This window comes from Dermacentor andersoni, chromosome 4 (assembly GCF_023375885.2).
Source record: "Dermacentor andersoni chromosome 4, qqDerAnde1_hic_scaffold, whole genome shotgun sequence".
NCBI lineage: Eukaryota > Metazoa > Arthropoda > Arachnida > Ixodida > Ixodidae > Dermacentor > Dermacentor andersoni.
The window spans coordinates 53882908-53909761 of NC_092817.1; the positions used below are offsets into that span (position 1 = coordinate 53882908).

At 47.6% G+C, this 26854-nt stretch overlaps 2 protein-coding genes across 2 annotated transcripts; both read right to left on the minus strand.

Annotated features, from left to right (window-relative positions):
* Window positions 1-10884: 10884 nt before the first annotated feature.
* LOC126537176 (uncharacterized) lies at window positions 10885-22793 on the minus strand. The gene is made up of 7 exons (XM_055074141.2): window positions 22772-22793; window positions 20463-20482; window positions 19616-19687; window positions 12481-12547; window positions 12275-12357; window positions 11507-11589; window positions 10885-11119 (listed from the first exon to the last, which is right to left on the minus strand). The coding sequence occupies exons 1-7, from the start codon at window positions 22791-22793 to the stop codon at window positions 10957-10959; spliced, it is 510 nt and encodes a 169-aa protein (XP_054930116.2). The 3' UTR covers window positions 10885-10956.
* LOC126537178 (uncharacterized) lies at window positions 22530-26732 on the minus strand. The gene is made up of 5 exons (XM_050184366.2): window positions 26695-26732; window positions 25145-25350; window positions 23983-24103; window positions 23823-23898; window positions 22530-23048 (listed from the first exon to the last, which is right to left on the minus strand). Exons 2-5 carry the CDS (start codon window positions 25294-25296, stop codon window positions 22951-22953), a joined length of 447 nt encoding a protein of 148 aa, XP_050040323.2. The 5' UTR covers window positions 25297-25350; window positions 26695-26732; the 3' UTR covers window positions 22530-22950.
* Window positions 26733-26854: the final 122 nt, after the last annotated feature.

The window sequence follows — 26854 nt, forward strand, 5'->3', positions numbered from 1 at the left end:
GCTCTTAGGAACACATCTGGCCCTTGCGCCACGAAACATCACACACGAAACAAGTGAGAGTACTTTGGACAGCCACATGTTCGTCTTTATTTAAACCGAGCCACATGTTTGGCTCGGGTTAGGCTGTTAATGCAAGTGTAGCCGCCGTGCGACTGCATTTGAAGTGCATACCGCAGCTTACCAGGTTCGCGAGTATCGCGTAGCAGAAGACGTTGAAGCTCCTCTTGTAGATGGTGGCCACTTGTAGGCAGCTACTTACATGGCTGTAGAACTGTATGGAATGCACAGGGAATGTAACACAGATTGATGGTCCCCCACGTTCCCGTGCTTGAAGTGCCGAAAACCTCTCTTAGATAAAAAATATATATATTCTTACGCGATCAGTCAACCTCTGTATGGTACTTAGATGACTACCCACTCTGGCCCGGATGAAATTGTAGTGGTCCTGCGCGAGAAACATGCGTATGTTTAGGAACAAAGGTATATAATATTTCAGATTCACAATGACGATCGAGCTTTTCGAGGCTATGCAAATCTGCTATCCGCTTACTTTGACTCATAGAAATAAAGTAACAGACCGACTCTGAGGTGAACCTCTTCGCCTAATTGTAATGCCCGTCTCCTCTAATAGGCTATAAACTTTCTTTTCTTCAACAAACCTTTATTCATTCATTCACGAACTTAACTTACCAAAGCATCTCTGACACTACGAGGTACGATTAATCATAGTAGAGGCTTCAGTATAAGTTGAACAAACGTTGTTCTTTTAGTGTGCAACTAAATTCAACAGAACAAATTTATTTTTTGTGTTTTACTTGGAACGTCTTTCAGTTTTGTCTGCATTAGGGGTATAGCTTGCTAAAACCGCATGTAACAAAAACGTGTTAAAATACTATCGCTTATATCTTTGCAACCGCACCACACACGCGCTTCGCTTTGATATCGTTGTGTAGAGGAAAGAAGCCATTACTCGATCATGCATGTGTCGCCTGCACAAATGGTGCCGTTATCGCGCCGCGAGTGACGCAATCAATGCTAAATTTAGCTTTTCGTTCGGCGTTCAGAGTAGCGTCTAGCTCGGCCGTACGTTCCTCGATCCGAGCAGGAAATTGAGACATCTAATTATGCCATTGTGGGCGTAATTCAACGAGTTCAAATTGGTGCTCATGAGAACGTTAACACTTACAATTGTGTAATTTATTTCACAATTTGACGATCGCTCGCCTATGGCGCCTCCGCGTTCGCTGCGCGAAGTCCAGAAGTGGCATGCAGAGACTCGAGCAGCGAGGCAGGGAGATGCATATTCGCGCCCACCCCATTTGACCACGGCGGGACCACTACGAATAGGGAGCGAGTACGATTACAAGATTAGACCCTATAGGAAACCCCCTAGCTTTATCATAAGTTAAACAGTTAATCTTTGCAATGCGTGAATAAATGTCGCTTGTGTATTTTGCTACGTCATTTCTGTACTCTATCGTGCCCACACACCCTCAGCAACGCTCACAAGATGTTTCACGTATAGTCCATTGCGGGTGCATCTCCAATACAAACTATACCCGCCGTGGTTGCCCGGTGGCTATGGTGTTAGGCTGCTGAGCACGAGGTCGCGGGATCGAATCCCGGCCACGGCGGCCGCATTTAGATGGGGGCGAAATGCGAAAACACCCGTGTACTTAGATTTAGGTGCACGTTAAAGAACCCCAGGTGGTCGAAATTTCCGGAGTCCCCCCCTACGGCGTGCCTCAATCAGAAAGTTGTTTTGGCACGTAAAATCCCATGATTTAATTTTTCATCGCACGTCTAGTTAGAACTCTGTTGTCGGCATCTATAAATTTTTGCAAAGCCCCAAAGTAAGGGTGTTACCAGTGCGACAAGAAAACACCCTTAAGGATGTAAACGCTTTTACACTGTATACCATAGGGTGTGTTAAGGGAAGCCAGAGTGCACAAAATCTGGCCGTTTCGCCCGAAAGGCAAAGCATAGAGATCATTAGCAAGGTTCATCGCTGCGCTTGGACTCCTTGGACGGTGCTCTAACTGAACGTTCTTGCGAAATGACGGCGCGATGCAGCACGCAAGGCGACATCGTCTGTGCAAGAAGGAACAGCGCCCTGCAGCAGCTAGCGCAGGCGTCTATGACAACGCTTGCGCGATGAAGAGCGTCGCCACTGGCGTTACAGGCGTTGCACCAAAATGGCGCGTAAGAGATGACACCGACGGGAAACCGCCGGCGTTAGTCAAGTTAGCTTGACGTTTACTGTACCATTGCGCTCGGAGCAGCGCATGCACGCAGCAGCTCAGCAGGAACGGTAGTGTGCTTGCAGTGGCGTGCGCACAACGTTCACGCCAGCCGCGATAGGCAGAACCAGCTACCCTGGCTCCACCACCGAGTCGATTGAGCATAGCGTTGAGAGTGCGCTGACTTCATTTGGTATTTCTCGCAGGCAAAGCATACTCCGCATTTCTGGAGGCCCGTGCGCGAGCCGCGCTTGCACCGTCGAGTGCAACAGCGCGACAACTGTGGCGCCGAGGGCATTTTTGAGCCTCGAGTGGCCATGTATAATTGCTATCTCAATAAAAAAAAAGATACGCAAAACAAGAGGCGAAAGGGCGGAAGTGTTTGGTTGTGATAGCGAGGGAGCAGGCAGGGGGCTCTGCTGTTCGTTCCTTCAAAAAAAAGTAGGAAACGTCAAGAACGGAGAAAGATGCACACGTATAAGCAGACGTTGCAAGTCCAGTGTCTAGTATCCCCAGGAAGCAGGTAACAAGAAGCGTTGCGGTGTCAACTCGCGCCTCTCTTCTATATGAGCAATCGCCGCTTCTTTGACTAACGTTGTTGGCAGAATTTGTAGCGAGTTTTCCGCTGAAGTACCATGCTTACGTCGTTCATCTTGACGCTGATGGTGTTCTCCATGGCCTCCCAGCAGTCGTATAACGTCTTCTCGGCCTCCCTCCATTTGACCACGTGTGCCTGCGATATAGGTTGTTGCGAGTTGCGTCGGAACGGTGTTGCGGTGCGACAAGACGCGACCTCGGGTTCTTACTCGGAAAAACTTCACGGTCGTTTGCACTTGTTTCTCGGTTTGTGCTGTCAACGCCGAGCATTAAACCATCGCATCACTTAAAGTGGAGGTATGAGTCAGGTGTACTTATACTGTTAGAGTAAATGAGGACTAACCCAATCGAATGCCAAAAATATCATTTTTATATCAGCAGCAAGGTGCCCCTCGTGCTGATATAAAAGTTATATTTTGACATTTTTTTGAAGAAAGGAGGAAACGTATAGGTAGCCTCCTTTCTTCCAATTTCTCATACAAACAGTTCTGCAAATACGGATCCATGGGTCCGTTATTCAAAAAGCAGTTTGTGCTCTATAGAATGCTTGGCAAAACTCGACCCAATTGTGATGCCGAACATTTTGTTAGAGGAAGCAAGTGACCAATAACGAACTAAATGTTTTGTGAATTTTTCGCCAGTCTTAAAAATACTAAAAATACGCATTGTTGTTTATATAACGCTTGCATGCGCCTACTCCCCATTTCCCTTCTATCAGCACGTCCTAACTCCTCACAAAACCTTTCGAGAGACATTGAAAGCGAGGAACACGCATAATGCACACGGGGCCCGGACACGCAGTCCGTATTCAGAATTCTGAAGAAACAGCACAAGCAACGGAACTACGGAACGACGACAACACGTAGCCTTGTTGTCGGCACTATTTGTTCAGAATGTCGACGTTATCCAACTACATTCCTAACTAGCAGTCTTGTCCGATACTCTACCTTCCTCCTCGGAGCGGTTACAGCAAGCGAGGGTGGATTCACAAAATTTACATGCAAGGGCTGTCTGGCAGCGGCAATAATCTGGACATTACATCGAGCGCTACCATGTCTATAGCGAGCACGTGAGCGCCAGCGAATGAGGAAATGCTCTTACAAAAGAGGACGAGCCGAATTAACAAAGCTTCTTCTTCGGTAAGCACGTGCTAGTTATCATTAAAAGGACGCCTTCCCTTTTAATATGTACGTCATCACGATTGCATGCACATCTGCTATTACGAACAGTTCTAACTTAAGTAACTCTTTTTTGTATAAAGGCCCTAATTAACAAAGTTTTTCGTTCGTAAGAGGGATTTGTCATTGACCGGCTGCTTTCGCAAGTATTACAATCGCTCTTACGATTGGCTACCAAATGTTCTTACGAACCGCTCTAGCATAGGAATGGTTTCGGGATGCCTTCATATGTCCCACATTCACAAAATTATGGGCTGAATTCACAAAGTTTATCGTTCTTAAAAGCTTTGCTAATTCTTAATCTTTTCTAATGTTACTTTCGCTATTATATACGGCGCGCGTCTTTTTACGGATCGCTTCTTAAATTCGACCCTGAATTCCTTGAATGCCCTAGGCATTGTTACGATTGGCGTGAAGCGCCGTGCGCAAATTGGATCATCGAGAAACCATGCCTAATCGGAAATCGCAGGGTATATCCAAAATTTCTGTGGGAGTCTCAGGTGGTTCCCGGTTTGGCTGGCGCCCCGCAGTGATTACGGGCCCCTCTGTGTGTGTGCGGGACAGGGGGGGGGGGGGGGGGAGGAGGTGGGGGGGCGCCTTCCGATAACTATGCGAGTCAAAGGAAGCATCGTCTTTCTCGAACCAAACGGACCCACGGGTCACTGCCAACGGATGCGAGCGCGAGCAACATCGCCCAGGAGCGTGGGGGCAGCCACCAATCACCGACCGAACTTGGTACATACCATGTGACGTTGGCGTGAGCAAAAGCCCGCCTACGATTTTAGCGGGCTTATATTAAGCAGTGCCGCAATGTGTCTGTACGTATCCTCTTCTTTCTTTCCTACTTCGTTAGCATGCAATAAACAGTGCAACTTTCGCACTAGAAATTGTTTCGCCCTGCTTGGTCGCGATGGTCTCCCGGACTCCTGCGGCCTGCTGACAACGTCACGCTACCCAGTAGTAACGCCGGTTGAGGTTCAAGTAACCGGCGTCGCAACACCATGCAGGCAACTGCGTCTGCAGAACAGCAGTACTAAGTGGCTAAAGGTGCTGAAGCCAATTCAAGACGCAGAAGAAGAACGTTCCATGTCAAATCTGTATACGTGGTGCGCCGTAAGCAGCGAAAGAACGTAGCAGTGATCGGCAGGCTGACTTTGAGAAAGCTTCCCCGCTGCCTTTTAACGTGACTTACCTTCGCACTAGAGATGTCGTTTATGGGACCTTTATGCTATAGAAAGGATAAAAAAAGAAGGGGAGGGGAGGGAGATAAGATGTTAACATTCCGGCAGCAGAGGACATAATTCATACACTTTACTGCCGTTATAGTGAACAAATGTGTTGAATGAATTCACTTGAAGTCCTCTTCTACAGCAATTTGTACACTTACCGTGTCGGTAGACAATGAGTTGGCGAGCTTTTCCACAGGGGTCGCCAGGTCCGCCAAGTCGGTTCCTATGAGACCCTTCCAGTCATCGCTGTAGCCTTTGGCGCTGAATGCAGTCTTGTTAATCAGCTTGAGCAGATATTTTGGCGGATTCTAAGAAAAGATAAGAATCCAAATGCTCACAAGTCCAATTTTGCTTGGCTCATAATAGTTTTAAGAAACTACTGCAAAGATAACGTTACCGTGGCGTCATTATTTCGCCTTTGCAATGCGATGCAGCAAAGCTATAGATGTTCTCGATAACTATGCTGCACAACAGCTTCTTCAAAACAGTGAAGCGCAAATATTCACAAATATTAAGGCTCTTCTCCGCAATAAAGGTAAGTATGAAGAATGAAAAACAAAGTAATTTTCCACAGTTAAACTTGCGGTGATGTTTGTCCCACGAGAATGCAGAATGTCTTTGGATGGGTGGAACCATGCAAGTAAGCTCGTCTGAAAATCCCAGTTATTCATTATATCTAAAACACGGTGTCAATCCATACAAGGATTCATCGTTACAACCGTGCAATGTTTCCTTCTAACAAATGAGGGTGCACGCAAGCGTGATTCTAAACACATTGGCCTATAGTCACAAAAAAGCTTTTAAGCTATAATTGTTCGTAAGAGAGAATTTCGGTTAATCCTGATGCTGGGGATACTAGCAGAAGCAGCCGCCCAGTAGCAAAGAGCACTTTCGAATGAAAAGCATCGCGAATCGGGCCCCAGGGACCGAATCCACGCGCAAAGCTTTTCCTTCGCTAATAGTATGTCCAGCATCGGGATTAACTGAAATTTTATCTTACGAACTTGCGTAAGGGGCCTTTACGAATACGGGCTCTGGATCCACATTCACAAATCTTTTCTTTCGTAAGACTGTCACGCTATTGGCCAGCCACCTTCGATTACACGTTCGCCATCGCGATTGACAGACGCCTGTTTTCTCAAACCATTTTATAGCGTGTGAATAAACAGAGGCCATATTACGTAACGATTCTTCTCATTTTACTTTTTTATTGTCACTGGCTGGCATAAGACTGCACCTTCCGTATAGCAGATATCGGCCGCTCGCCGCGGCGGATAATAAGAAATAAGTACAATTGAACGACAATCATTCTCCCCTCTTAAAAAGATGTTTGCACCCTTTGGGGCTCATCTCCTTCCGTAACAATAATCGCCGTCTTGCGCGCATTTCTTTCTTTAACGCTGTGCGCCCGATACTTCCAGGTCATGAACGACATAATGCCATGCACGTTATCACCGTGACATTGCATTCTTGACAGGAAAGTATAGCGAGGGCAGAGTTTTCAAGAAAAGACACGCAAGCAAGGCAGATGACGATTATCGTTGCGGGACAAGATAAAGCATAAAGGGTGCAAAATTTTAAGAGTGTTTTTAAAGGGTTTTATTCGGTTCTATAAGCAGAAGCAAGAAACGCCACGGCAGCTCCGAAGCTGAGGAAGGGCCGTATTTTGAAACGATCCACTTCGGCGATACTATCGCCTCGGCGATTGTATCGCCGACGTGGATAGTTTCGGAATACGGCCCCAAGCTGACGAGCTGAGTCCAAGCCATGCGATAGCGACTCAACTTGCGAAGCTATCAATCGTTTTCTTTACATCTTATCTAATACGGCCCCAGGTGTGTGAGCACGCCACCCTGAATATTTTGCATGTTTTTGCAAAAACATGAGCACACAGTACCGAGCCCCATATTTACAAAAAGAGCTCTTGCGCCAGAACTGTATCTACCATCAGATATACAGGCTTACCAGCTTTTTATGGAGTTGGGATATTCTTAATAAAGGAGGTCGTAAATTTAGAAACGGCTTTTACGAACGACAAGGTTTGTGAATTTGTTTTGTGAACGACAAGGTTGTTCTCGCTTCTTATAAGTGCTCCTACGGTTGTGGTGGGCTTAGGTTTGTTTTCTCTCTGTGTTCACCGAGAGAAACATTCCATAATTGTGACACATCCAGTACAAATACTGGCAATAACATATGCGCATGTACTCACGGCTACTATGTACGCTGCTTCGAGTGACTTGAGGTCACTGAGGCTAGTAGTCGCCAGCAGTGTATCGTTTTTGGCGCAGTTCCTGCACCGAATCAAAAGCATATTTTACACAACTCGTAAGACATGGCAGCACAGACAGGTAAATGGCGGGCTGCGCGACTCTTATAAGATGTATTTCGGTTCTTTCATACTAATTATCGCCTACATTTGGTGCTATTACTCCTTGCTAACGTGACAGAGAAAAAAACATGTTTGTAAATCGTGAGAACATTTAGTTTCGATACATTGCGCAGTTGTTATTACTTTATTTTTTACAAGAATGCGCGTACACGTGTCCTTCTGCTAGCTTTGGTTAATGAGTTCGGTAAATTATTGCAAATTCTGACTTCCATTTTGACATTAACACGCAATGTCGCTCAAAACAGTTAAGCAGCCGTGTTTCGGAGTGCAGAGAATTCGCGATCCATGGTCCACCGTTTATGCGGAGCACCGGGAGCGCAGGCAAATGCTTCACCTGAGTACTATGCTGGGCTTCATGGTGGTATTGTAGAGCTCGATGGCCTTGAAGTTATATTCCTCCTGGTGCGCCACATCGGAGTCGTCATCCCGGTGTGGCACGAACATTGTGAGTACGATCTGAAATGAAAGTGATAATCAAAAACAAAACAGTGGTGCAACTTCACGGTGCTGTGTCCCAGGCAATGGACCTATTTCTTCCTAATCCCTTCCCAGTCTTACGTTCTATTTGAGCTAACATAGTGTAGTCAAAAACATCAGCTGCTATCCTATTTGAACTCAAAATCACGAGGGGCGCATAAGAAGCCAAATTTGCATTCTTTTCTTAATAAACAGCACACGTAAGAGTTCCAAGAGCTTATTTATTGATCCGGACCATAAAATGCGGAGAATGAGTAGACTATGTCGCCGAACGAATTCAGCGCTAGCCCCTGCGAGTCTCCCCTAATTAATGCAATCTTGGTAAAATTTTTCAGCAAGAGTAGAGCAGTGTTAAGCACAGAGCCTTTCTTAATGCGATTAGCATTCTTTAGGAACTTCACCCAGTTTGCAGTATGCCTGTCTATGTTTGTCTTCGGCTAACCGCTTTCCCGTCAACTTGTGTGATTCGGTAGTCCATGATCTAATGGGTAGATTATCGGGCCGTTGTGCTGAGGAAACTGGGATAGCAACCAAGTGCCGGGTGAACTTCTGTCACTGCGTATGTGACAGTGGGTATATGCGGCCCTTCAATGAACCTATGAACCTCTTTGACGCCAAATTGGGTCACTGGGAGTGTGACACTGGATATGTGCCGCTCTTCAATGAACCTCTTTGACGCCAATTTGGGTCACGGGGAATGTGACACTGGGTATGTGCCGCCGTTCAATGAACCTCTTTGACGCCAATTTGGGTCACTGAAGATGTGACACTGGGTATGTGCCACCCTTCAATGAACCTCTTTGACGCCAATTTGGGTCACGGGTAATGTGACACTGGATATGTGCCGCTCTTCAATGAACCTCTTTGACGCCAATTCGGGTCACGGGGAATGTGACACTGGATATGTGCCGCCCTTCAATGAACCTCTTTGACGCCAATTTGGGTCACTGGGAAACAGTGACAATTTGGGTCACTGAAGATGTGACACTGGGTACGTGCCACCCTTCAATGAACCTCTTTGACGCCAATTTGGGTCACGGGGAATGTGACACTGGATATGTGCCGCTCTTCAATGAACCTCTTTGACGCCAATTCGGTTCACGGGGAATGTGACACTGGATATGTGCCGCCCTTCAATGAACCTCTTTGACGCCAATTTGGGTCACTGGGAAACAGTGACAATTTGGGTCACTGAAGATGTGACACTGGGTATGTGCCACCCTTCAATGAACCTCTTTGACGCCAATTTGGGTCACGGGGAATGTGAGACTGGATATGTGCCGCTCTTCAATGAACCTCTTTGACGCCAATTCGGGTCACGGGGAATGTGACACTGGATATGTGCCGCCCTTCAATGAACCTCTTTGACGCCAATTTGGGTCACTGGGAAACAGTGACAATTTGGGTCACTGAAGATGTGACACTGGGTATGTGCCACCCTTCAATGAACCTCTTTGACGCCAATTTGGGTCACGGGGAATGTGACACTGGATATGTGCCGCCCTTCAATGAACCTCTTTGACGCCAATTTGGGTCACTGGGAAACAGTGACAATTTGGGTCACTGAAGACGTGACACTGGATATGTGCCGCTCTTCAATTAACCTCTTTGACAGCAACTTGAGTCACTGGGAATGTGACATTGGGTATGTGCCGCCCTTCAATGAACCTCTTTGACACCAACTTGGGTCACTGGGTATTTGCCAACTTAGGTCACTTGGAAGTAAGACGCGTGAAAGTTCTTGTGGCCAGTGGGCGTAGAACCCGCTTGCTAAAACCCTTCCTTGCACTGGGTATGTGTCTCTATATATGAGCTACTGGAAATGGCACATCAGAGGCATTTTTAGGGATTCCACGAGGGCGAATTAAGTTACTCACGTTGTCGAGAAAAGTTAAACGATTGGTCGAGTAGGGCTCGCATATGTACTGCTGGGAGATCACGCCGCCCATCATGAATAGCACCGAAGACGGCGCCATGACAGTGCTGAAGAGCCACATGAAGAGTGTGCTCCTGCGGCGCCAAAGAGCAATGACAGGTAAGAATTATAAAATTATTTCATGATTCAGCGGGGAGCTTTCGCCACCACGCTATGTATTAATGAGTATCTTTAGATAAGCTTCACATCTGTAAACAGAGGAGCGTGGTGACTTGGACAATATTCTTAAACCTGGTCAGTTCTGGAAAATTTACTCCTAGCCATTAAAGTTGACTTTGAAAGACATTCACAGTATCATTTGTAGAAAATGTACTTTATTTACAATCTACATGACGACTGCACATTTATGACATCATGCTCTGCAGCTTATCTGTTTAGGTGTTCCTTTTTGGCGGGTTGGTCTATTGTTTACCGACGCAGGCGAACAGCGCTCGGCGGCCGGCGAACCGGTTGACACCGCGTTAGGTTACGGCGACCGCGTTCCAAGGGGTCGAATGGAAAGATGCGCGTGCACCAAAATTTCGGCGGATGCAGAAAACCCTGCAAAATGATGGAATGCAATGTTTCCGGTATCCCCTCCTTCTCTAGCCTAAATACATTCGTGCTTATATGTTTAACGTGGCTCGCTTTAACACAAGCGTGGTACGCACTAGCGGCTAAATTCGCATCATTCTGAAGTAAATCATGCGAACGTGTCCGCAGTCTTTGCAAGACGTGTGATTAACTCAATATGCGTGATTTCTTCTCGAAAAAAAGAATCTTTAAAATTTATTTAGCCCTTCTTTTCTTTGGGGGGGGGGGGGGAGGGGGATATAGCAGCATGAAGCCCATGGTGCTGTCGCTTTGAGGCTGAATTTCTTGAGTATATACTTCCCGACGGGGCGTTCAAATTTCGCTTAGCGCAGACATCTCACACGTACACGACAAGCAGAATTCCACACTGGTTGGAAAGGAAGCTGCGCTTGTTGGGCGGTATTTCCGGGCTGTGGACTAGGATTCCCAAGACGAAGCTTATGCCTGCGACGGACTCCAGCACAATGGCCGCCGTAGACGCTACCTTGCTGTATTCCTCTCTGAAAGGTGTAATTTTGACAAAATTTCATTAGTGATATGGTGAACAAAGCTTCGATCGAAGGAAGACGGGAGACAAAAACACAAGAAGAGAGGGAATAGTCAGTGCTTTGTCGAACGCGAGGACGCGGCGGCAGGAGCAACGGAGCGCACACAGCTCGGACTGGGTTGTTATGATCACTGTGTCTGAAGCTCCAACAATTCAGGTATAGCTTGTAAATGTTGTCCCTTATGTATGATCAACTGGTTCACTGACAAATTGCTTAAGTGACCTGACACTTCCCGATTACGTCATTAATGCCATGGCAGATGGTAAACGCCAGATGAAATAGAAATAAATAACAATTGTATTTGTGCTATACTATGCAGTGCACTTATGGAAAACTCACCCAGTGGCAAAGACTACGTCATACGGACTCAGGCTGCCGAGGACACCCATGCTGGACACGTTGGGGTAGCGTGTAGAGAGCACCTTGAGAAAAAAATAAAACAAACTTATAAGGATAGCCTGCGAGCTTGCAATTGTTGTGCCTAGAAAGGCACAAAAACTAAGCAGGCTACGGCAATTGTTAAGTTATGCTTTTCCTAAATTCACATCACTGATCTGGAAAAACACTGTGATCAACGAGGTCGGACACAATGCCATGTGTTCATTGCATTACTCTTCATCCTGTTCCCGCTGTAATTCGTAGTCACATATATATATATATATATATATATATATATATATATATATATATATATATATATATATATATATGTTTTACGCGTAGTTCAGCTGAAATTAATTTTTAAGCGCAATTTGATGCACAAATTGATAACTCTTTTTCATGGTAACGAGGAGCTAGAGAGCTAGAGACCTGACAGCACTTGCGCATAGCTTTCAATGCACAATGGCATGCATTAATCAGTATGCGGAAGCTTTGTGGAGCGGTGTACAACGGCTACGACACTTTTAACGGCCAAGCCTGCCGAAGCAATGCTGGAACTCGTTCAACGAATTATGCGCAACACATCTCGGGCAGTGTGACACATGTACTCATTCAAATTCATGGAGCCTGTTCATTTGTGCCGAACACGTATATCGGAAGTGGAAGAAGTCACCTCGTCTGCATACAAATGTCCACACTTTCTCTGCTAGAGTGCGCTTCACTTACAGCTGATTCCAAGAAGTTTATTTTCTTGATCCTGCCCAAGTCATTGCGGTCTATGTCGTCGAACTCAGTCTGAATAGGAGAGACTGGGGAGAGAGGAGAGTAAATGAACGACAAAAAACACACAAACGAAAAGTTAAGTTTTGAAATATGGACCTGGGCTTTAAACGTAATTATTGACAAATTTTCGGGCTTATTTAAACACTCACGCAACAGGAAGCTTTCTACGGAGGCGTTGAATTTTTCTCGGAAATCTTCGTGAATTGTTCGCGTCACCTGAGAAAGAGCAACAAAATTAACACAACACTTTAATGTTTTCTGATATTTTGTATCGTACCCTCGAGTTGTAGTGACGGTGGAGGACCGCAATAGCGGTGAGCGAAACGATGTGCTTGTGGCAATACAGACTAAGCTCTTGCCGAAAACAATAATTATGCAGAGTAACGTAGTGCCTAATAGAACAACAGCTCTTGTAGTTTTGGTGATTTTCAGGTTGCCGATTCTTTCAGCACGAGTTTACTTGAAAACCCTAAAGCTTCCTTTATGTCACGGAACTCTTTATAGCGAAGACGTTTAGTGGTATTTCATAACTCATCGTGCGGTGGCTACAAAGGGAGGCGGCAGTGATCGGCATGAAATGTCAATCATAGAACCGCCACCTATACTGAGCTCAATATTGTCACGTGGTGGTGACGTTAAGAACACAGTAGCAATACTGTGAAAGGCAAAACTAGATTTTATTGGGCGAACCTGTGCCCACAATACAGGCTACACTTATAGCACAACGAAAGCGGCGAACACAGCAAAGAAGCAAAGAAGACAACAAAATAAGGAAGTTCGTCAGCGTCCGTAAAAGGGTTTAAGGCGCACCACGTGGACCACTTCAGATCGTGCGCGGCGCCGCTGTGAATGCGAAATGCCGTCTGGCACGACCTCATAGTCCAGTGCGCCAATACGTCGGATAACCTTGTAGGGTCCGAAATAGCGTCGCAGTAGCTTCTCACTTAGTCCTCGTCGGCGTATCGGGGTCCATACCCAAACACGGTCGCCGGGCTGGTACTCGACGAAGCGTCGTCGCAGGTTGTACTGTCGGCTGTCGGTACGCTGCTGGTTCTTGATCCGTAAGCGGGCGAGCTGTCGAGCTTCTTCGGCGCGCTGGAGATAGGAAGCGACGTCAAGATTTTCCTCGTCAGTGACGTGCGGCAGCATAGCGTCGAGCGTCGTCGTCGGGTTCCTGCCGTAAACCAGCTTAAATGGCGTTATCTGTGTTGTTTCTTGCACCGCCGTGTTATAAGCGAATGTTACGTACGGCAGGACCGCATCCCACGTCTTGTGCTCGACGTCGACGTACATTGCTAGCATGTCGGCGAGGGTCTTGTTCAGGCGCTCCGTGAGACCATTCGTCTGCGGATGGTAGGCAGTTGTCCTCCTGTGACTTGTCTGGCTGTATTGCAGAATGGCTTGCGTGAGCTCTGCTGTAAAAGCCGTTCCTCTGTCGGTGATGAGGACTTCTGGAGCACCATGTCGCAGCAGGATGTTCTCGACGAAAAATTTCGCCACTTCGGCTGCGCTGCCTTTCGGTAGAGCTTTAGTTTCAGCGAAGCGGGTGAGATAGTCCGTCGCTACGACGATCCACTTATTTCCGGAAGTTGATGTCGGAAACGGTCCCAACAAGTCCATCCCGATCTGCTGAAAAGGTCGGTGAGGAGGCTTGATCGGCTGTAGTAATCCCGCTGGCCTTGTCGCTGGTGTCTTGCGTCGCTGACAGTCTCGGCATGTCTTGACGTAACGGGCGACATCGGCGGTTAGGTGCGGCCAGTAATACTTTTCTTGTATCCTCGATAGCGTTCGGGAGAAACCGAGGTGCCCAGCGGTCGGATCGTCATGTAGGGCGTGCAGTACTTCTGGACGCAGCGCCGACGGAACAACAAGAAGGTAGTTGGCGCGGACTGGTGAGAAGTTCTTCTTCACGAGTAGGTTGCTTTGAAGCGTGAACGAAGATAATCCACGCTTAAATGCCCTAGGGACAACGTCGGTATGCCCTTCCAAATACTCGACTAGGGCTTTTCGCTCCGGGTCCCCTCGTTGTTGTTCGGCGAAATCTTCGGCGCTTATTATGCCAAGGAAGGCGTCGTCATCCTCGTCATCTTGCGGCGGCGGGTCAATGGGGGCGCGTGATAGGCAATCGGCATCTGAGTGTTTTCGTCCGGACTTGTATGTGACAGTGATGTCGTATTCTTGTAGTCTGAGGCTCCACCGTGCCAGCCGTCCTGAAGGGTCCTTTAAGTTAGCTAGCCAACACAACGCGTGATGGTCGCTGACCACTTTGAATGGCCTGCCATATAGGTAAGGGCGAAATTTCGCTGTAGCCCAAACGATGGCGAGGCATTCCTTTTCGGTTGTAGAATAATTGCCTTCCGCTTTTGACAACGACCGGCTAGCGTAAGCTATCACGTGTTCATGTCCATCTTTTCTCTGGACTAGGACGGCACCGAGGCCTAGGCTACTGGCGTCAGTGTGAATTTCGGTATCGGCGTGCTCGTCGAAGTGCGCAAGTACGGGCGGCGACTGCATGCGTCGTTTGAGTTCTTGAAATGCGTCGGCCTGCGGCGTTTCCCACTTGAACTCGACATCACATTTGGTTAGATGGGTTAGCGGCTCCGCGATGCGTGAAAAGTCCTTGACAAAGCGCCTGTAGTAGGCACACATGCCAAGGAATCTACGCACTGCCTTCTTGTCGATGGGCTGCGGGAACTTTGCGATGGCCGCTGTCTTCTGCGGGTCGGGGCGGACTCCAGATTTGCTGATGACGTGGCCTAAAAATAGAAGCTCCTGGTAAGCGAAGTGGCACTTTTCCGGCTTCAGAGTAAGTCCTGATGACATGATGGCCTCTAGTACTGTTGCAAGCCGCCTAAGGTGATCGTCGAAATTGCCGGCGAAGACAATGACGTCATCCAAGTAAACGAGACAGGTCTGCCACTTCAAACCTGCTAAAACCGTGTCCATCACCCGTTGGAACGTTGCGGGCGCCGAGCACAGTCCGAATGGCATAACCTTGAACTCGTAGAGGCCGTCCGGGGTGATGAAGGCGGTCTTTTCGCGATCTCTTTCGTCGACTTCTATTTGCCAATAGCCAGACTTGAGGTCCATCGACGAGAAGTATTTAGCGTTGCACAGCCGATCCAATGCGTCGTCTATCCGTGGGAGGGGGTATACGTCCTTCTTCGTGATCTTGTTCAGACGACGATAATCGACGCAGAAACGTAGGGTTCCGTCCTTTTTCTTCACCAGGACAACAGGGGATGCCCACGGGCTTTTCGACGGCTGGATGATGTCGTCGCGCAGCATTTCGTCGACTTGTTCTCTTATAGCTTCACGTTCTCGCGGCGAAACTCGGTAAGGGCTCTGGCGGAGTGGTCGAGTGCACTCCTCAGTGATTATGCGATGCTTGGCGACTGGTGTTTGTCGAAGCCTCGATGATGTCGAAAAGCAGGCTTTGTATCGTCGGAGCAGACTTCTGAGCTGTTGCTGCTTGCCCATGGGGAGACTTGGATTAATGTCGTAGTTTGGTTCGGGAAGCATGGTCGTCGGGGCAGATGCGGTGGAATCCGAGAGGACAAACGCATTACTGGTTTCCAGAATTTCCTCAATGTACCCGATCGTCGTGCCCTTGTTGATGTGCCTGAACTCCTGGCTGAAGTTTGTCAGCAACACTTCAGTTTTCCCTCCATGCAGTCGAGCGATTCCTCTTGCGACGCAAATTTCACGGTCTAGCAATAGACGTTGGTCGCCTTCGATGACGCCTTCTACGTCAGCGGGTGTTTCTGTGCCGACCGAAATAACTATGCTGGAGCGAGGCGGGATGCTCACTTGATCTTCGAGCACACTCAAGGCGTGGCGACTACGAGGGCTCTCCGGCGGTGTCGCTTTATCTTCCGACAGCGTTATAGACTTCGACTGCAGGTCGATGATGGCGCCGTGTTGGTTCAGGAAGTCCATACCGAGAATGACGTCTCGTGAACACTGTTGCAGGATAACGAAGGTGGCAGGGTAAGTCCGGTTATGAATGGTTATTCTTGCCGTGCATATTCCAGTCGGCGTGATGAGGTGTCCTCCAGCGGTCCGAATTTGAGGGCCTTCCCATGCGGTCTTAACCTTCTTCAACTGGGCGGCGATGTGTCCACTCATAACGGAGTAATCGGCCCCTGTGTCCACTAAGGCGGTAACTGCGTGGCCGTCGAGAAGCACGTAGAGGTCGGTGGTTCTTTGTCTGGCGTTGCAGTTAGGTCTTGGCGTCGGATCACGGCTGCGTCGCGTTAAACTGAAGCTGGAACGTCGCGTCGTCACGTAGTCTTTTGTCGGTGTAGTCTTGGCTTTCTGACTTCGTCGGGACGGCGGCGTGTCATTATTATGTCGTGGAGATGGTCTCTTCGGCGTCACCGTCGGCGTCGGAGGATCTTCGTCAGTTCGACGAACAGCAACCGCACCTCCATCGGTTGCTGCTTTTAGTTTTCCGGATATGGGCTCGCAGACCGGCCCCGGGCTGGGCCAGTGTATGGTCGGCGCTGCGGCGACAGGTAACGGCCTGGTGACGGCGAACGGGACGGTCGTCGAGGGCTCCACTTAGTGGCGGCGAGGTAGTCGGCGATATCGCGAGGTCGTTCGCCAATCTGTGGTCGCGGCGCGTTCACGGCGAACCCTCGGAGTCCCATCTCCCGGTATGGGCATCGGCAGTAGATGTGCCCGGCTTCTCCGCAGTGATAGCAAAGCGGGCGATGGTCAGGGGCGCGCCAAACGTCAGTCTTCCTTGGAATGCCGCGTGGGGTGACGGGTTGGCGTGCTGGCGGCGGGGTTGGTGGTGGACGACGGAACTGTGTCGTCACTGGGCCCTGCCGTGGGTGCGGAGGGGGAACGTGGCGGCGGGCTACAGCGGCGTATGTCATCGCTTGCGGCTGAGGCTGCGGCGATTCAGGGGCTACTCCGAGTTGTTGTTGGAGCTCCTCACGTACGGCGTCGGCAATCGAAGCCACTTGAGGCTGCGGTGACGGGAACAGCTTTTGTAGTTCCTCCCGCACGACCGCTCGGATAGTCTCGCGCAGGTCGTCGGTGGCCAGTGACTGAATTGCTGTGTAGTTGGTAGAGTTCGTGCGGCGGTTGAATTGCCGGTTCCGCATTTCGAGTGTCTTCTCGATGCTGGTCGCCTCGTGAAGAAACTCTTCTACGGTCTTCGGTGGACTTCGTATCATTGCGCCGAAAAGTTCTTCCTTCACGCCACGCATGAGAAGGCGGACTTTCTTCTCTTCGGGCATATCCGGGTCGGCGTGGCGGAACAGGCGGTTCATTTCTTCCGTGAATATGGCGACGTTCTCGTTAGGTAGCTGCACTCGGGCGTCCAGCATAGCTTCGGCCCTTTCCTTGCGCACGACGCTTGTAAAGGTGCGCAGGAAGCCGGTACGGAACAGGTCCCATGTTGTCAATGTCGACTCCCTGTTCTCGAACCACGTTCTGGCGGCGTCTTCTAGGGCGAAGTATACATGCCGCAACTTGTCGTCGGAGTCCCAGTTGTTGAAAGTCGCGATTCGCTCGTACGTCTCCAACCAGGATTCCGGGTCTTCAGTTGCTGCTCCATGGAAGGTCGGTGGGTCCCGAGGTTGTTGCAGGACAAGCGGGGTCGCTGGGGCAGCCATTGGGGTTGTCTTGGCCACGATCTTCTTGGTCTTCTCAGGTAGAAGTCCGTGTTCCGGGGGCAGCTGTTGTAGACGACGGCTTACTCGATGGTCCGTGACTACGTTGGTGCTCTCTTTACGGTCCGGGCTTGGATCACGGCTTGTCGGGGGCGTCCGGTACATGGACCAAAAGCACCTCCACCAGATGTCACGTGGTGGTGACGTTAAGAACACAGTAGCAATACTGTGAAAGGCAAAACTAGATTTTATTGGGCGAACCTGTGCCCACAATACAGGCTACACTTATAGCACAACGAAAGCGGCGAACACAGCCGGCGATCGTCGGAAATCTGATCAGCGGGTAAAGCGCGTGGGCTTTTATAGATCAGCCGTCGAATGTTCCAGATTAACCGATGGGACCCGCGTGTCTTCCACAAAGTTCTACAACATTCGAGTCACGCGATGAAATCAGATAATACAAGGTTCGGCGACAACAGACAGCGGATAGAAGCATCGATAACTTTCCAGAAACTTCGGATACATGCAGACGCGTCCCGCGCTGTGCGATAACATTTGTTAGGCGGCCGAACGTGGTCGCCCGATAAAGATAAGTACACGTGTCAATATCACACCGTCGGAACAAGCAGCCAGACGGCGGTGTATCACAATGTCTGTCTGTCTGTCTGTCTGTCTGTCCGTCCGTCCGTCCGTCCGTCCGTCCGTCTGTCTGTGTGTCTGTCTGTCTGTCTGTCTGTCTGTCTGTCTGTCTGTCTGTCTGTCTGTCTGTCTGTGTGTCTGTCTGTCTGTCTGTCTGTCTGTCTGTCTGTCAGATTTGCACGCTCTAGTTTAAAGGGACATTAAAGGCAAATATTGGCAAAGTGATAGATCAGTGCTTGAGAATCTTTAAGGCGTCACTATTCTCGCGAACAGAGGCCTAATAATCGAAAAACTGGGGTAAACGCAGGACATGATTAGAGACTTCCCCGGGACATTGAAGTACTTGCCCGATGACGAAAGCACTCCTCAGTTAAATTCTGTTAGTAGTACTCAACCACTCGTTGCAAAAAACATCATTGTATTGTATTACAAGACTAAATAAAATGCTACTTGTCCAGTTCTGTTTCATATTTAGAAAAAAGAACTCATTGAAGTTACCCTTGACAACGACGTGGGTGGTCGAAAGGCTTCGTTCTCGCTTGAATCTGCGCTGCCCACGCTTTCCCGTTTCAGCAGTTTCGTTATCACTTAGTGCTGCGCTGGTTTTGCTGGCTCGCAAAACTCGCACAAACTTCAAGTAGCCGAGAATACAACTTCCATGTTATGACGCGGGATGCCCGAACGGTCTACGCTACATGACCAAAAAGCAGCTGCAGCGGCGAATCCACCGCTCTGTCCTGACTCGGTGCCGCCGTCTGTCGGATGCCATTTTACTCACAGATGGCAGCAAAGGGTGGTGATGGCGTATGCAACGTCACCAATCCCCCGGTAGGATGGCCGGAGATTTGAATTTCCAAAAATGTACTCGGACCCTTCACATGCAATTTTCTCGTCAACGAAGTCCTTTCTAGGCACGAAACAAGCGTTGCGAGGTTTCTGGAATTGTATTCAAACATTCCACGTCGACTTATTTGCCTTTAGTGTCCTTTTATTACAATATTATTCTCCCGTAGGTACTTACGTTGAGTATATTCTTTCTGGCCGCTTCTGCCTCGTCCACATTCTTCTTGCACGAAGTATCCGACGCGCATTCCTGAGTTTTGCAAGAAAGTTGAACAGTCAAATGGCTTCTGTAGATCACCAAAAGGCGGAGGAAGTTTCATAAGCGGATATTCAGGGAAGACCGTGATATACAGGAGCTGCTATGATCGGCAGACTAGTTACGGCAGTAATTTTTCTCAATCATGTTCAGGCTCCCTCTCGATGGGCTCACACCAAATCCCTACAGAAACTGAACAGCAAAGTGGCCGATTCGATACGCTGTGAGCGTTACAGGGCGAGTGTTCACAACGCAATTCGTACGCATGCGCAACTCGTAAGAACAACCAATCGTAAAAACAACAATTTCTTGCAATAACTAAGATGGCGTTCAGTAAGACAGTTTTTTGGCTCCCGTGCAGTGTTTTTAGAGATCAACTCGACGAGTGCGAAACTTATCAAAAATTTGACCGTTGGGAAGGCTAAAGATCGGGAATAAGTAGGAAACAGTCAGGCACTCGTTGGTGCAAGTAGAGTAAAACACAGAGAGCGGTGGAGTAATACATTTTTCTTACAATACCTCACACGATGAAGTTAAGGTGGAGAAGCAGTAAACGTTGTTCATCGCTTTCCTGCGCCATTTGCTGTCACGTCCCATGTACCAGCTGTCCCCAAAAAAGTATCCAAGAATTTAAAAAAAGTTAACCAAGTGACTGACGCTGAGCTTGTTGGTGCGCTAGGAACGAGCTGCATGCGATGCCCTTTCTCCGCCACGTCAGCAGTTTTCGGTGTCCTTGACTAATGGTTCTCGTAGTCCCTTAGGAACTTACTTGTCTGACGCCGTCAAGAACTGTAGTGAGGAGAAAAAAAGCGAGGAACATGTGCGTACAGATTTAGGCGAACGTTACTTCTAGGTGATCATGTTCCCTTACACTGCTTTCAAATCAAATGATGCTAGCTAGACGTTACTTCACTGGTTAACTGGGTAATGTCACATAGGCCACAAAGGGCACGTCTGTTCAGTCAACGTTTGGCACACAAATTCAAGAGAATAAATATAGGGCTCATGTGCGCCACCATCTACATAATACAAAAAATAAAAGAAATGACGGCATCTCTTTAATACGGATGCGATTGCGTGCTTCACTTTAAGAGAATACTCGACTACTTTAGAAGTACATTTAATCTTCTTGTGATTCACAGAGTGCTTCTACCGCATTGCCGGAGACGGGCTAGCCAGAGGCGAAAGGTGAGGGTCAGCAGAAAGGGGGGGGGGGGGGGTCGTGATTTGTATGGGTCGATTGTACGGCCAAGTAGCTGGAAATTGGCCAAATATGGGCCACTTCTCAGTTACTTCGATAAAGAAGGTTGGGCGCAGAAATGGAGTCGAACATTTTCTGAAATGGGATTAAGTAAAACTTCCGCAAAGAAAGTTGGCAGTCACACTTTTATTGTTCGGGTGCAGGATAGCATTAGCATTGTATTTCGCCGCCAGCAAACTTCGATAAAATGCGATAGTGAGAATCGCTAGCACTAAGGGCTGGTAAAAAGCACCAAAAAAGCACCTTTAAGCACAACGATTGTGCAGGCGACTCCCTTTTCTGAAGAAAATCTTTGTCTAATGTTGAACGCTAATATCCAGAGTTTTCAAACTCCTCTGTGTGGAAGCTGCGCGCGGGGAAGATGTGAGGCAGTCATAGCGCCGAAGCCCTGTCTAGCCGTCTACAGCCCTGACTAAGCGCATTATCTTTGCGCATTCGATGCCACTGACGTTTGCGCCTCAAGGCGTTGATCGCTCACGCTTGTAGCGCACTGCGTTCCCGCTGACTGGGTATACATAGTAAACGCATTCCCCTGGTGACTACGTGAACTCTTGGATACACTGTGTCCTTCGTAACTTGAGCCGAAATTGTTAAATATGCATCTGTGACGTAGCTGGAAAGAACCAAGGTAATGTTTGCCACCGCTTGGAGCAAGTCGGGCTATATTTTTGTATTTCGCCTAATTACATAATTATTATTAATTATTCAATTGGTTCAATATTAAATTCAGAGCAAGAATGTCAATCAGAAAATTGTACACGATCATGAATTCCTCATCCCCCGCTTCTGTTCTCAAAACGTGCTGCATAAAAGTTTTTCCAAGCTTGAAAGAAAGCCCACGAAATACAAAAAAAAGCACATTTTCATTTGCTCCAAGCGACTGCAAATAACATTACTTTGTTTCGGTCCAGCTACGCGATACTTGCACATTTTCCAATTTAGGCGTACGTTACGAGGGAAGCGTGGTATAATCATGCTTCAAGGAGCTGCGAACGTTCCATTGTGTTCAGACCACGTGACCGGAAAGCAGAAACAACTACCTGGGGCAAGACGCGTGCGTCTCGTTTTAGAAGTTACGCGCGCATCAACAAATACTGGCCTACATTCACAAAAATTCTTTTACGCAAGTGCCGTTCGGGACTGGCCATCGCAAGCGCGGTCTTCTCGTTATCCCGGCAATCACTACCATAACTGTATGGTGCTTATGAGGAAAAGCTCTTAAGCAAGATAAGTTTTTTATTGACATAGTAATTATATGCACACTTCAAGTGAATTTTTGCCGTCGTCGTCGCCGTCGTCGTCGCCGTAAGATTCCGTATATATTTATCATATGTATGCTACATATGTCTAGGTTTATGGTACGCGGGGATTATATTGCCTCATCATTCTATCACTAAAGTTGCTTATACAAAATCTTACATTCTTGACAAAATTATTGCTCAGAATATTGAGAACGGCAGCCCTAGAACAAATGTAATGAAGCAATACACCCGACAGCGCTTGCCTTTTATCTTAAATCTTCTAACACTTAAATATTAAAAGTGCGAAACAATAACAAGGTTCAAGATGGAAAATGATGTAATTTTATTGGTGCGGCTGTGCAGTACCTCCGGGGTCGGCTCAGAAGAGAGGTTCGAAACATACCCGATACGGAAAATTGGCGGTAAGGTCACAAAGAAAGACGTCGTCGTCAATTATTAAACAAATGAAATTGTCCGATGGCAGTTTTCAAAGGGAGGACCCCTAGCACAACAGCTCGTTCTTGCTTAACTTACGTTTACTTCAATTCCCACTGCCCTTAGAACTACGAGTCTTACACTTCGTGTAATAGTCAAACATGTTGTTACCGCATTCGTTGTTTCGCCCTTATGACGAAACTGTGATAATGTTTATTATACAAAAACAGATCCTTTGATCGAATAAGCTCCCTAAAACTTGTCTATAACCACGCTTGAAATTTGAATTAGCGCCGAGCAATAGAATCTTCAAATTCCTGTCACGTACAGTCCTTTAGCGACGCGAGTACAGATGGCGTTGGAAGACCGCAGTCGGTTAGCACTCGGTCAGCGTGATAAGTGATGTTCTTCCGGTACTCTGAAAAGACAAAAATTGGGCCAAGGTTTTCGCTGTATAAGAACTGCTACTCTTGAATTGTCGAGCATTCTCTACCAACTAAGATGAGAGTGTCCCTTTCACTACGTTTGCACTGCACTTTGACGGGCTTCAGAACTTCAGAAAGCTTCAGAACTGTTACAGTATTCAGAAAACACACCGTCCATTTGGGTGGTTCGTAAGTTCTGTTCTTGCGAGTGTGGCAGGGTAGTGACAGTATCGTCAGCCAAGGTCGCTGGCTAATGAAAAACAGTTGCCATAAACGTAGCCTTGCGTATCTAACCGGGTGTTCGAATGTTGAGACCTTTGATGCGCACATTTTGTCGGAATCAGAGAGTGTTGCATTGTATGGAAGTGTCTATTACCTGCGAGTAAGCATCTGACGAAAGCTTCGTCTATCCTTCCGGCCACTAGCAAGGACTGGGTGCTTCCCACTGAACATGACAATTTATCATTTGCACTTGGATTATCCCTCGTTAGTCATGTCTCTCATTGTGCAGATCAGTCACTTTTTTAGAGATGGCCCAAGGTTATCCCATACGCTTTTGGGCTTTCGGTGACCGCTGCATCGAAACATTGTTAGACCATCCTGACTACATTGGTTCGGGCCTCATGAGGCTTTGCGAATACCAGAAATTATACAGACTGCGAGAGTGTGACAATCGGTTAATTTCAAAATTCAGTTCAATTGATTGTTCATTTCTTAATTCTGATGTTTTCTCAGATCATAAAGAGCAAGCTGAACAGAGTACAGACCCTGGTTTCCAGAAGTCATGAGGCTGAACATTTGTTCCCTCGTTGACTTTAGATCGGCAAGAGTGCTTTTCAGGTTCTGTTAAGGCGAAGAGAAGAGTTTAGGACAATCAGACTCACATACACGCAGGAAACTTATTCATCGATAATTTTGATGACTCACCTTGATAGTGTCGACGATGTAGCTCCGCACGTCGGTGACGCCTGGCTGTAGGATTTTTTCGCCCTTTTCCACGGCGGTGGAAAAGTGGTTGGTGCTGCCCCACAGCCAGAAGATGGAGACACTTGGTAGCGAAGCAGTCGCATTGAGAAGAAAAATTTGTAAATTTTTCCGGTGGCATTCACAATTGAAATATTCAAAATTGAAGTTACACTTCCTTATCAACGATAATGATCAAAATTGGTGAAGTGAAGCTTTCCTTGCGGGCTCAAGCGAATATTGTTGAAAAGGAAGGTGACAAAGCGAGGCGGCCAGCTGCAGAAAACTACGCAGTAAGAATCAACCGTGACGATGACACCGGGCTGACAGATGCGCTCAAGCGCAGACTTTTGTGCATCGCTTAGCCTTCTGCGCATAAGGGTGTCTGCGGTCTCGACTCAATACATAAGCCCCATGTAACTAGTGCGGAAGTTCAATAACGACCGTAGTTGCAGTTAAACTCAATTGTGGGGTACGCCGTATTATGAGGCACGCCGTAGTGTGGGACTCCGGGTATAATTTTGACCACCTGGGTTCTTCCAAGTGCCTCAAATGCATGGCACAGCTAGGGGCGTTCTTGCATTGCGCCCCCATCGATATGCGGCCGTAGCTGCCGGGATTCGATCCCGCGCCCCCTGGGCTTAGCAGGGCAACGCCAAAGCCACTACGGCGGGTGTTACTCTCAGCGGCAGCGAGAGCATCAGTACTGCACTAGTAGCAGTAGCAGTAGCAGGTTGTGGCAGCAGCAGCATAGCAGCCACAGCCGCCAATATGATGTTGGCAGAATGCGCAACTGGCCATGTTCTGAGGTCTCAGAGGGCATGACGACTATCTAACCTAGAACCTTCTACTGCGACGTTATAGCAGGCACAGCTTCCAAATAAATGTGTTAAGCGAGCTGAACATCAATCGATTCGATCAGTCAGTCAATTCAGTTAGTCAGTTTACTGAGTCAGTTCAGTCAGTCAGTTTAGCCAGTCAGTTCAGCCAGTTAGCCAGTGCTGTCAGCCAGCTAGCGCAGCCTACCCAGCCCAGACCAGTCGGCCAGCCAGCTCAGCCAGCCCAGCGCATCCATTAGCCAAGCTCAGCCAGTTGGCGACTACTAGAGAATCGACGTAGTTCTCACGCGTTCAAGGAAAGCAGGAGCACCATGACGACGGTGTAGAAGTGCAGCACGCGCATGTACGTTGTGGTGATGTTCTGCACCTTGCGGCCGCCAAACGCGCCCACCATGCGGGCGAGCACAAAGAAGAAGCCGCCCACGAAGGAGCCGATCATGAGCACCGTCTGGACCAAGCCCACTAGGCACAGTATCGGCTGGTACGTGAACAGCTGCCGTGCGCAAGAAAACAGAAGAAGCTCGATGATACCACGTGGTTCACGGTTTAGCGATGCAAAGACAACGAAGGCAGTAAACTGTCAGGACAATGGTCCTCGCTGGTCTGAAGATAACGAGCTCTCGTATTTGTTGGCACATTAGATCGAAGTATGAGCTTATACAGAGGCTTAATAAAGAATGAAAGCATGTCAATGGTAAGGGACCGCATTTATCAGTTCAGTCTTGTCTCAGTGCTTTAACGGGAACTTCGCAGCCTGCGCTTCTTGATGCTTGGAACTATCTAGAAACTATCACTATTTCGCTCAATGGAAGGCAGTGTGCACACTTACACTTGTGCGTTCGTGAGAAAACCGTCTGTGCAAAATGATACTGTTGTGAATGGGATGCAACGAAATGCTTCCAATTGAGCCGAAAAAAAAACAGCAATTTAAGAATGATTTATCAGGAAAGGGGTGAACTGTCCAGAATAATTTTTTTCTTTCCATTTATAGAAAGAAGTCAAATTATATTGACTGTGAGGAGCAGATTATTCAAGCTCTGATACCATGTATAAAAACTGAATAATATTGGAGTTTTAAAAACTGATCATCTAGTTTACCCGTGTAACTGTGCAACAAAGGAAGCAAAATGGCGCGTATTAAAGGTAACAGATAAAGCGTGTTAGGATCGGATTATCGTTTGTTTAAGTGCCTTTCTCACAAAATACCTGCGTGCTGTGAATCCCTCACCATAACGTGCAAATTTCCCGTGTAAATGTTCATTCTTGCTTCAGTGTCCGGCGTTCATAGTGTGCAGTTGTCTGAAAGCCCATAATTTTAATTTTTCTAATTTTACGATTGCAATCTAGTTTATTAAAGACTGATTTCATTTCATTTCAATTACTACTCACTGTTTAGGAATCTTACAATATCGCCCCGAGCCGGTATTGTTGCAAAACTGGCTTACTGACTGGGTCTTTAAAATATTAAGGAAGTAAACCAAGCTTAGGCACCTGAAAATTGGCCTTTTCTTTACAAATAAGTAAATTTGTTCCATTTCATTCAGCGGAGGCCTAACCAGTGCCTCTTTTCTAAAATTTTACATGTATTTCAATAATGGAGGTTCCACCCAAGCTTTATAGTAACTGAGGTCATAGCGCTGGATTCACGCAGACAAGAAAGACGACAGGACGAGTCCGTGTGAATCGAGCGCTATGACCTCAATTATTTCAAAGAACCAACTAGTCCAAAAATCCGCACTCCTGGATTTATTTAATAACTGGCGCGAGTTTTAATTGCTTGCATCATTGTAGAGAGCAACACGCTGATAATTTACTGCCACTTGCATCTGCAACTTACTGCGGTTATGTACGTGAGGAGCTCGTTTTCGGTTTCCTTTCTTGTCAGGATGGCGGTGATTAGGCCTACACGAAAAAAATGTAAGAAAATATAAAAGCTTGGCCATTAATTATTATACTCGTTTTCACGGTACATCGTATCTTCTATTTATTCATTAAAG